General features: G+C 71.7%; 4 protein-coding genes across 4 annotated transcripts; 3 read left to right on the plus strand and 1 right to left on the minus strand.

Moving 5' to 3' along the window:
* Positions 1 to 32: 32 nt before the first annotated feature.
* On the plus strand, positions 33 to 665 carry EMIHUDRAFT_251858 (hypothetical protein; the record flags this gene model as incomplete). The annotated part of the gene is made up of 1 exon (XM_005790645.1): positions 33 to 665. A coding segment is annotated over one exon (633 nt), but the record flags the coding sequence as incomplete, so codon positions are not given.
* A 41-nt stretch (positions 666 to 706) lies between these two features.
* On the plus strand, positions 707 to 4,270 carry EMIHUDRAFT_460470 (hypothetical protein). Its single transcript, XM_005790646.1, has 5 exons — positions 707 to 1,692; positions 1,923 to 2,012; positions 2,172 to 2,432; positions 2,505 to 3,852; positions 3,955 to 4,270. Exons 1-5 carry the CDS (start codon positions 784 to 786, stop codon positions 4,170 to 4,172), a joined length of 2,826 nt encoding a protein of 941 aa, XP_005790703.1. The 5' UTR covers positions 707 to 783; the 3' UTR covers positions 4,173 to 4,270.
* A 10-nt stretch (positions 4,271 to 4,280) lies between these two features.
* Positions 4,281 to 5,414, minus strand: EMIHUDRAFT_460471 (hypothetical protein; the record flags this gene model as incomplete). Its single annotated transcript, XM_005790647.1, has 2 exons — positions 4,281 to 4,626; positions 4,732 to 5,414. The coding sequence occupies 2 exons, from the start codon at positions 5,412 to 5,414 to the stop codon at positions 4,449 to 4,451; spliced, it is 861 nt and encodes a 286-aa protein (XP_005790704.1). The 3' UTR covers positions 4,281 to 4,448.
* Positions 5,415 to 5,512: 98 nt separating this feature from the next.
* Positions 5,513 to 9,537, plus strand: EMIHUDRAFT_122263 (hypothetical protein; the record flags this gene model as incomplete). Its single annotated transcript, XM_005790648.1, has 3 exons — positions 5,513 to 7,108; positions 7,233 to 9,323; positions 9,399 to 9,537. Coding segments are annotated over 3 exons (3,826 nt in total), but the record flags the coding sequence as incomplete, so codon positions are not given.
* Positions 9,538 to 9,588: the final 51 nt, after the last annotated feature.

Here is a 9,588-nt window from a genome sequence, read left to right on the forward strand (position 1 = left end):
AGCTCGGCCCCCTCAACGGCACGGTCGGCGAGGGCGGCTGGCTCTACACCCGCTCCGTCGAAGTGACCGCCGCTTGGGCCTCCGCCTTTGACTCCGCCGCGGAGCAAGGCGGAGGGGCGGCAGACTTGCGGCCGGCGGGCTCGGGCGTGGCCTCTGCGCTGGACGGGTACCGCGGCTTCGGGTGCGAGATGCGAGAGGGGCGGGCCGAGGTCCTCACATGCGAGGGAAGCTGGACCCACTCGTTCGCCCTCGCTACGCCCCTCAACGCGCCCGCCGGGATCGAGCTCGCCTCGATCGCGTACGACTTCGTCTCGCGCTTCGTCCGCGCCGCCGACGGTTCGCTCGCCGCCGCCGCCGGCGAGGAGGACGCCTCCCCTTCGCCGCCGCCGCTCGGCGCCTCGCGCCTCTCCCTCGACGCGTGCGCCTCCTTCGGGCCGTACCGTGCGGCGGCGATGCTGGCGCCCGGCCTGCTCGCCGAGCTGGCGCGCCGCTACCCGCCCGCCGGCGCCGCGCTCATCGTCGGCATCGTGATCGGAGGCGTGGAGTGCGTGCTGCTCTGCCTGCTGCTCGGCGCATCGGCCATCGCCGCCGTCCGCGCGCTCGCAAAGTCGCACACCAGATCGCATCTGCCGGTCCGCCTCTTTGGCCACGCGTCGTTGACCTGAGTCTTCCGGCATTTTTTTATTCTTTGCGCGGAAATCCCTTTGCACACCTGAACACGCGTTCAGTGAACGCGCGCCCACGTATTCACCCCACAGCACCGCGACCAGTCGCCACCAGTCTATGAAGCCGGTCCACGGCGCGGCAGTGGCAGCGCTGGGTGCTCTAGCTCTGATCGGCTGTGGCGTGCGCCTCACGCACTTCAATGGTCCTGCAACTCGGCGTGCTGCCGTGCAGCTGGTGGTGGAGCACGAGCAGCCCAGCCGCCGGCTTGTGCCGGAGACGCAGCAGCCAGCAGCCGCACGGCAGCCAGTCGTGGCACCGAAGCCTCGCGTTCCGGTGACGAGCGCGCCGCCGCCGCCAGCAGCGCTGTCACCCCGGGCTGGAGGCGACACCAAAGGCGGCAGCAAGGCCGGCGGCGACGGTTTGAGCGCCGACGCCTGCCTGATTGCGAAGTGGGGTGGTGTGTGGGCGCTCGAGGGTCCCCGCCGCACGCGCTACCACGTCGACATCCCCACCCCGGGCTGCGACCAGCGCTCCGCCGAGGTGGAGGGCGACAGCCTGGCAACCTTCCCAAAGGCGCACGGAGGCGGCCCCGGGTACGCGCTCGGCGCGAAGGGCTCCAAGGCGGCCTGTCTGCGGCGCGCGTGCGCGGGTCCCGGCCTGCGGAAGCCCGCCCTCGTGGAGGCTCCCACTCCGCTGCAGGCTCCTCCGAACGGCTGGGGCCTCGGGCCTGCTCCGGGCTGGATGGAGGGGTCTCCGCTGCGGTTCAACTCGGTGGCGAGAAAGGCCTTCGCGGCGGGAGGGAGCTACGAAGGCATGCCGCCCGGCCAGCCGCTGCTGCTCGTCTTCGGAGGCGCGTCGGTCAACGACATGCTTCGCAACTGGGCGCTGCACGTGCAGAGGCTCGCGCTGCCGTACGTCGTCACTTGCATGGACGAGAGCCTCTTCACGCTCGCCGGCAACCACGGCATGCCGGCCGCCATCTTCCGCGGCGGCAGCGGCGAGGAGGCGAGCGCTGGCCCCGGCGTCGTCACCACGCGGTGGAAGTACTTTCGGATGGACCCGCGCGCCTTCATGACGATGGGCATCCTCAAGGCGCTACTAATAACCCTAAACCCTAACCCTAACCCTAACCCTTCATGACGATGGGCATCCTCAAGGAGCAGCAGCACAACTCCTCCCACCTGCAGCGGCCCCGGAGAGCCATCCCTCGGCCGGCGCGGCAGCCCGGAGAGCCCCGGGCGCCACCTGCCTCGCAGGTGCGCTTCTTCCTCGCCTTCCTCCGCGCCGGCTTCGACATCCTCTGCGCCGACCTCGACGTGCTCTGGCTGAGAGACCCGCGCCCGTGGGTGACTGGACAGGCGGCGCACTCCTCGACACGCCACTCCTCGCCCGACATGCCCTCGGAGCGGCATCGAGTGGCCCGCGTGCAGCCGTCTCTCTCGCAACCTTCCCCGCGCGCCCCCTCTCGCTCTCCGTCCGAGCCGCGGCCCGGCCCCTCGCTTCAGGTCGCCACCTCCGCCCTCATCTCGTTCGCCGACATCGTCGTCTCGACCGACGTCACTTCGGACGCCGCAGAGAACGACCGCGCCTCGTGGGGGCTGGCGCAGGAGCTCAACACGGGCATGCTACTGCTCCGCTCGAGCCCGGGCGCCGCCGTCGTGTGCGAGGCGTGGGTCGACCGGATGAAGCAAGAGATGGTCTCTATCGAAAAGCTGCCAAAGAACATGCTGCAGTGGTGGTCCAACGACCAGACCTTCTTCAACGAGGTGCACGCGCAGTGCACTCGTCCGCCAAACCAGTAGCTATCCTTAATGTCACCGGCCCCCTCCTCCGCCGAGGTGCACATGCGCGCCACGCTCGACGGCTTCGCCAACCCCAAGGCGACCGACGCCGCCCGCCGCGAGCGCGCCGCCGAGCACCTCAGGTCCATCGACCGGCGGCCGGCGAGGACGGCGGCGCTCGATGCGGCGCTGAAGCGGCTGGGCGACATGATCGCCGCCGGGCCGGCCAAGGCGGGCGAGCTCGAAGACGTGCGCGGGCTGCAGTTCCGCTCGCGGATCGGGTGCGACGGCCAGCACCACAGCTTCGCCATCGGCACGTTTCCGTACGAGCTCTTTGCGTCGGGCCACACCTTCTTCTCGCAGTCGCTGCAGCTCCGCCGCGGCTTCTCGCCGGTGGCCGTGCACACGACCTTCCAGTTCTGCGACACGGCCGAGTTCGCGTGGGGCAAGCGCTCGCGGCTGCGCGAGCGGCTTCTGTGGCTCGTCGACCCGGACTCGTACTACGAGCGGGTGGGGCCGGCCTCGGAGCCGCAGCCCGAGCCGACCGAGCTCGAGTACTCCGGCTTCCTCCACCTCGACGGCGCGCTGCCCGACCCGCCCACCTGCGAGATGCCACTCGCTGACTCGCCGAGGACTTGTTGCGCAGGCGCGCTGCTCGACATGTCTTCCTGGCCGCGGCCGTACATGCGCTCCGAGGCGTCGGCCGCCATCAAGGTGGAGGGGTCGAGGAGCTTCATCGACGAGACTCTCGCGCGCAAGTCGGACGTGCACACGATGCGCGACGGCCCGGCCCGCCATTTGCTCCTCGACTCGTTCCAGAGGCGGCTCATCCACGACGCGCTCGCCCTCGCGCGCGCGATGAAGCGGAAGCTCATCCTGCCGCCGCTGCAGTGCTGGTCGGACCGCTACTGGAACGCGCTCGTGCGCGGCCGCTTCCCGGGCGTGCGGGCCGACGCCCAGCCCCTCCCCTTCCACTGCCCCTTTGACCACCTCTTCGACAACGAGAAGTGGGCGCACTCGGACGCGCCGATCCGGGAGCACTCCTTCCTCGACAGCCACCGCGTGCTAGACCGCGACCGGAACGACTCGGTGAGGCTCGTGGTGCGCGGCGCGCCGGCCGAGGCGCGAGACCACTTGGGGCGGGAGCCAGCCGTGGCGGCGCGCACCCTCGAGCTCTCTCCCGGCGACGACTACGCAAAGGCGGCATCGGCGCTCCAGCAGAAGGGGTGGGGTGGCGCGTACGTGGTCAAGGTTGGCGCTCGCTCGCTCGAGCTGCTGTGCGAGTCGCTCGGCTCGGCGAAGGCGAACGCGGCATTCAACAAGGTGGTGCAGCGCGTCCTCGGCATCGGCGAGCAGATCCGCTACTGCGACGACGCGGACAACCGGCGGTGGCCCGGCGACGCGCGTCACCCGATCAACTGTGCGCGCCGCCCCGCGCCCGCCTGCCGCCGCCGCGCGAGAGAGCTCGGGCGCACAGCTCAGGCGCACCTCGGCGCTCCCGCCGCAGGCACCTGGGGCTTTCACCGGCCGCCGCCGCTTCCCGAAGGCAGCGGCGGCCTCCTTGGCGTCGGAGCGTCGGCACCGGCAGCTTGCCGGACGGACGCCAAGGAGATCCTCGCCGCGCGGTTTGCCGAGCCAGAGAGGAGCTGGAAGGGGAGAGGAGGGGAAAGTTGGTCAACGCAGGACCGACCAGGCTACCTCTACCACCAGTACATGAACAAATAGAGTCTGGGGCTCTCGAGAAACGCGGGGCCGGGCGACCCCCGCGCGCCCCCGGGGCGCGATGTATTTTAGGGCTTCGCCGCACACCCCTCGTGGAGGCCTGCCAAAATGTTTATCTTTATCCAGGGGCGCGGTCACTTCGAAGACTCGGGAACACACCTCATACCAATATGTGCAGGAAGGTGCGATCCGCCATAAAGAGGTCGAGGCGTGTGAGAGTTGCGCGAAAGTGTCGGCGCCAAAAAGCTGCACACGATCGAAGACACCGCGGGCTGCAATCTAGTTGCACCCCACCCCTCCCTGGCTGTTGCCGCCGGCGAGGATCTTGTAGTAGCGGCTGTCGCAGTAGAGCGGCTTGACGTTCTCCTGCTCGCCCGCCCCGCCCCCCATCCGCTGCCTCGCCTTTGCCTGCTCTGCGGCGGCAAACTCGTCGTCTCCACGCAGCTGGCTGGTGTACCTGCGCGGGAGCGGGGCGGCGGCGGTGGGGCAGGCTCGACGCGAACAGAGCGGGCAGAGCGGGAAGGGTGCTCCAGGATGGCCCGCCGAGCCGACTGCTGCGCACCGGGTGGCGCTGTCGCCCGAGAGGGTGCGGAGCACTGGCACGTCGGAGATCTCGAGGGCGGCGGTGCTGACGAGGAGCGAGGCGAGGAGCGGGAGCAGGGAGCGGTCGATCCGGCGGAGGGCGGGCGCCACCTCGGACTTCTCGATGAGCCGGTCGCGCAGCACCGCCTCGTCATCCTTCTTTGCGAGGAAGCCACGCTGGTTCTGCTCATAGTATGAGACGCGCTCCTTGAGCCGTTTCTGCACAAAGCCCCACCCGAGGCGCAGTCGCAGCACCGCAACCACCATGAAGGCGGCGGTGCCCGTGTGCGCTGCCGCAAGCAGCTCGGGCAGCTGCGCCGGCAAAACCCGGTACGTGTCGAACGCAATCGGAAGCGACACGACCAGCATTGTCGCGCCGTACAAGCCCTTGAGCTTGTCGGTGTAGCCGTCGTCCATTGGCCAGTCGAAAAGAAACTCCCTCCTCAAATTCTGTACCTCCCGCACCGGCTGCTGATTCTTTGGCAGCCCGCGCTGCAGAAAGGCGCCCGGCCCTTGCCCGCCCGCCTCGCGCGTCTCGCTCGCGAATATGGCGCCCGCCCGAGGGAGAGCCGAGCATGGGCGGCTGGCAGCGATCCGAGCGTCGGGAGGCAGGTAGCCGGCAGCGGCGAGCGCGAGAGTCTGCGCGAACACCTGCGCGAACATGCGTGAATCCGGAAGGATCCTGAAAAAAATTGGAGCGGCAAAAAAATCAACGATGTGATCAGGCGCCGCGGTTGACCGTCGAGGTGATCCGAGCAGGGATGACATTCGCGCTTCTGCTTCAGCTCGCGGCCGGTCTCTCGGCCGGCGTGTCGCCGCTCACCGCGTGGCACTGCAACGGCAAAAGCTGCTGGAGGCCGGCACACCTCAATCAATCCGTCTGCCGCCCGCAGCCCTGCCCGACGCCGGTGGCGGTGCCCTGCGATGTGCCCGGCTGTGACTGTGGGGCGGAAGAGTCCAAGTTCGATGCCGTGCGGCAGCAGGCTGAGGACTGCGCGGCGGAGCTCACGGCTGCGATCGACGCGTTTGAGTCCCGTCGGAAAGCGTCGGCGGGCGTCAGCTCGGCGAACGAGGCTGTCCTGGCCACCTCCCTCGCCTGCACCGAGGCGGAGCTCCAGCAGCACCTGCGAGACCGCGACGCGCTCGGGGAAGCCATCGTCTCCGCCGCCGCCCGCCTCGGAGTCCGACCTGGGACGCTGGTGGCCTGCTCCCTCGCCATCACGGCTCTTCTCGCTGCGGCATGCTGCCTGCGCTTTCGGCGGGCGGCTGTAGCAGCGGCTCGGGCGTCGGCCGAGGCGCAGGCCAACGCCGAGGCGCAGGCGCAGGAGGTGAGGGGCGGGAAGGCCTTGGTCGCGGCGGCCGCCGAGCGTGCGCGGGCGGAGGTGGAGAAGGAGACGGGGGAGGCGGTGGCGGCGGCGGTGGCGGCGGCGGTCGCAGAGGCCGAGGAGGCGACGGCCGCGGCGGTCGCCAGGGCGAGCGAGGAGGCGAGGAGGGAGGCGGCTGCGGAACGAGTAGAAGCGATTGGAAAGGCGTTGGCGGCGGCGGCCAGGGAGCGGGAGACGGCGGCCGCAATCTCCGATGCGGCAGCAGAGGCGGCAGCGGCGGCGGCAGCAGCAGAGGCCGTGGCGTTGCAAGCGGCGACGGAAGCGGCACGTGCGACGGCGGAGGCGGCAGCCGCGGAGGCGGCGGCTGCAGCGGAGTGCATGCGCTCCGAGCTGGAGGGCGTGGAGACAGATGCGGCTGCAGCAGTCACGGCGGCGGTGGCGGCGGCGGTCGCAGACGCGGACGAGGCGACGGCCGCGGCGGTCGCCAGGGCGAGCGAGGAGGCGAGGAGGGAGGCGCTGGCGGCGGCGGCCAGGGAGCGGGAGGCGGCGGCAGCGGCAGTGGCGCTCGAGGTGGTGCACGCGTCGCAGTCCAAGGCCGCGGGGTGCGCCGAGCTCCTGCGGCTGGCTGCCGGAGCCAAGGACCCTGTGGAAGAGGCTGCGCGCTCCAGGTTTGACACGCTCTCCGTTGAGGAGGTCCGAGCGACGGCAGCGGCAGACAACGAGGCGCTGGTCCAGGCATGCGAGGCGCAGGCGGCTCAGATTCGGCTCCTCGAGGAGGAGCGCGACGTGGCAGCGGCGGAGGCGGCGCGGTGTGTGGCAGAAGCAGAGGCAGCGGCAGAGGCAGCTGTAGGGGCGGCGGCAGCGGTGGCAGCAGCGGCGGCGGCGGAGGAGGCGGCGGAGAGGGCGGCGGAGAGGGCGTGTCTGCGGTATGAGCTCGAGAACGCAGAGGCGGACACGGAGGCAGCGGCGTCAGCGGTGGCGGCTGCTGACGTCGAGGCGGAGGCGCTGCGTTCGGAGCTCGAGCTCGCGGAGGTCGAAGCAGGGGCAGCGGAGGCCGGGGCGTCGGCTGCGGTTGCAGCGGCGGTGACACGCGAGACGTGTCGACAAGGACGACTGCCCGGCACAGCGCGGCGCAGCTCGGCGGTCTGTTGAATAGGCGGCGGCGGCACGGGCGGCGCTCTCGCAGGACGTGGTCGCTGAGCGCGCCCGCGCCGACGCCGCGGAGGAGCGAGCCGCCGCGGCGCAGGCCGAGGCGGAGGCGCTGGCGTCCGAGCTGGAGGAGGCGTCGCGGCGGGCGGAGGAGGAGGCGGCGGCAAGCCAGCGGGCGCTGCAGGCCGAGCTGGAGGCGGCGGAGGCGGAGGCGGAGAAGCAGTTGGCGGAGACACGGCACGCGGCGAGTGAGGCCGCCGCGGCGAGCGATGCGGCGGCGGCGGCAGCTGTGGCAGAGGCGGCGGCAGCGGCAGCGGGGATGGCGTCGGAGCTTGAAGCAAGTAGGGTGACGGCGAGTGAGGCCCAGGCGGCCAACGAGGCGGCGCAGCTTTCTCTTGTTGCAGCGAGCGCCGCCGCTGCAGCTGCTACGGCGGAGGTGGGCCGACTGTCGAGTGAGCTCATGGCGGCGGCCGCCGAAGTGACTGCGGCCGAGGTGGCGGCGGCAACATCGCTCTCGCAGGACGTGGTCGCTGAGCGCGCCCGCGCCGACGCCGCGGAGGAGCGAGCCGCCGCGGCGCAGGCCGAGGCGGTGGCGCTGGCGTCCGAGCTGGAGGAGGCGTCGCGGCGGGCGGCGGAGGAGGCGGCGGCAAGCCAGCGGGCGCTGCAGGCCGAGCTGGAGGCGGCGGAGGCGGCGGCGGCGGAGGCGGAGGCGGTGTTGAAGGCGGCGGCCGCCGAGGCGCAGGCCAACGCCGAGGCGCAGGCGCAGGAGGCGTGGGCGTGGGCGGACGACGCGCGGCGGTGGGCGGAGCGCGAGCGCGAGCTGGCCGCCGAGTCGTTGCGCGAGGAGATTGTGGAGGAGGCGAGGGGCGGGATGGAGGAGCTGGTCGCGGCGGCCGCCGAGCGTGCGCGGGCGGAGGTGGAGGAGGAGACGGGGGAGGCGGTGGCGGCGGCGGTGGCGGCGGCGGTCGCAGAGGCCGAGGAGGCGACGGCCGCGGCGGTCGCCAGGGCGAGCGAGGAGGCGAGGAGGGAGGCGGCTGCGGAACGAGTAGAAGCGATTGCAAAGGCGTTGGCGGCGGCGGCCAGGGAGCGGGAGGCGGCGGCCGCAATCTCCGATGCGGCAGCGGCGGCGGCAGCGGCGGCGGCAGCAGCAGAGGCCGTGGCGTTGCAAGCGGCGACGGAAGCGGCACGTGCGACGGCGGAGGCGGCAGCCGCGGAGGCGGCGGCTGCAGCGGAGTGCATGCGCTCCGAGCTGGAGGGCGTGGAGACAGATGCGGCTGCAGCAGTCACGGCGGCGGTGGCGGCGGCGGTCGCAGAGGCGGACGAGGCGACGGCCGCGGCGCAGGCTCAGATTCAGCTCCTCGAGGAGGAGCGCGACGTGGCAGCGGCGGAGGCGGCGCGGTTGGCAACGGCAGAGGCGGCGGCAGAGGCGGCAGCAGCGGCGGTGGAAGAGGCGGCCGCGGCGGAGAAGGCGTGCTTGCGGTCTGAACTTGCGGACACGGAGGCGGAGGTTGCGGCGGCGGAGGCGGCGGCGGCGGCCACGGAGGCGAAATTACACCTGGCCCAAGAGGAAGCCGTGGCTGCAGTGGCTCAGGATGGCTTGCTGCTTGAGGGGGGCGCTGAGAAGCTGGAGGGGGCCAGCAGCCTCCTGCAAGAGGCGCTGGATGACAAGGTGGCGGCCGAGGAAGAGGCACGCTCGGCGTCCGAAGCGAAGGCACGCCCAACCCCACCCGCCGGACCCCCCCGCCTCTCCTCGCTGGCCCTCCTCTCTCCTCTCCGAGTCCTCACGCCGCTCGTCGCCATTCCGCCCTCGCAGAGGCAGCTTCAGCTGGAGGCGGAGGTGCTGCGCACGGGTCTGGCGGACGCGGAGAGGCGCGTCACGCTGGCGGAGGCATCGCGGGCGGCGCACGAGGCCAGAGAACGGCAGAGGGCGGCAGAGGCGTCGCAGGCAGTGGCTGCCGCAGAGGCGAAGTGCGCTGCCGCCGAGGAGCGCGCGGCCGCGGTGTCGGCATCCACGGTGTCGGCGGCCGCGGCGGCGGGAGTGGCGAAGGCGAAGGAGCGCGAGGCGCTTCGAACTGCGGGTGACGATGACGACGACGATGTGACGGCGTCCTTCTTTTCTCTCCCCGCCCAGCCCGCGTCCTGCTTGACGGCCCGCCCGCTTGTTCACGCATAGGCGGACGCGCGGAGCGAGCAGCCGCCTCTGCAGAGGCCGGCTGCCGCAGGGGCCGACAACCACTTCAAGTCGGTGGTCTATGCGTTCACGCTCTCGATCCTCTCGGATGGCGCGGCCCTTGGCGGCGCCGGCGACGCCGGTGTGGTGTTCAACATGGCGAACGCCGTGGGCGCCATGCTCGAGCTTGACG

This window comes from Emiliania huxleyi (genome assembly GCF_000372725.1).
Source record: "Emiliania huxleyi CCMP1516 chromosome Unknown EMIHUscaffold_1195, whole genome shotgun sequence".
NCBI lineage: Eukaryota > Haptophyta > Isochrysidales > Noelaerhabdaceae > Emiliania > Emiliania huxleyi.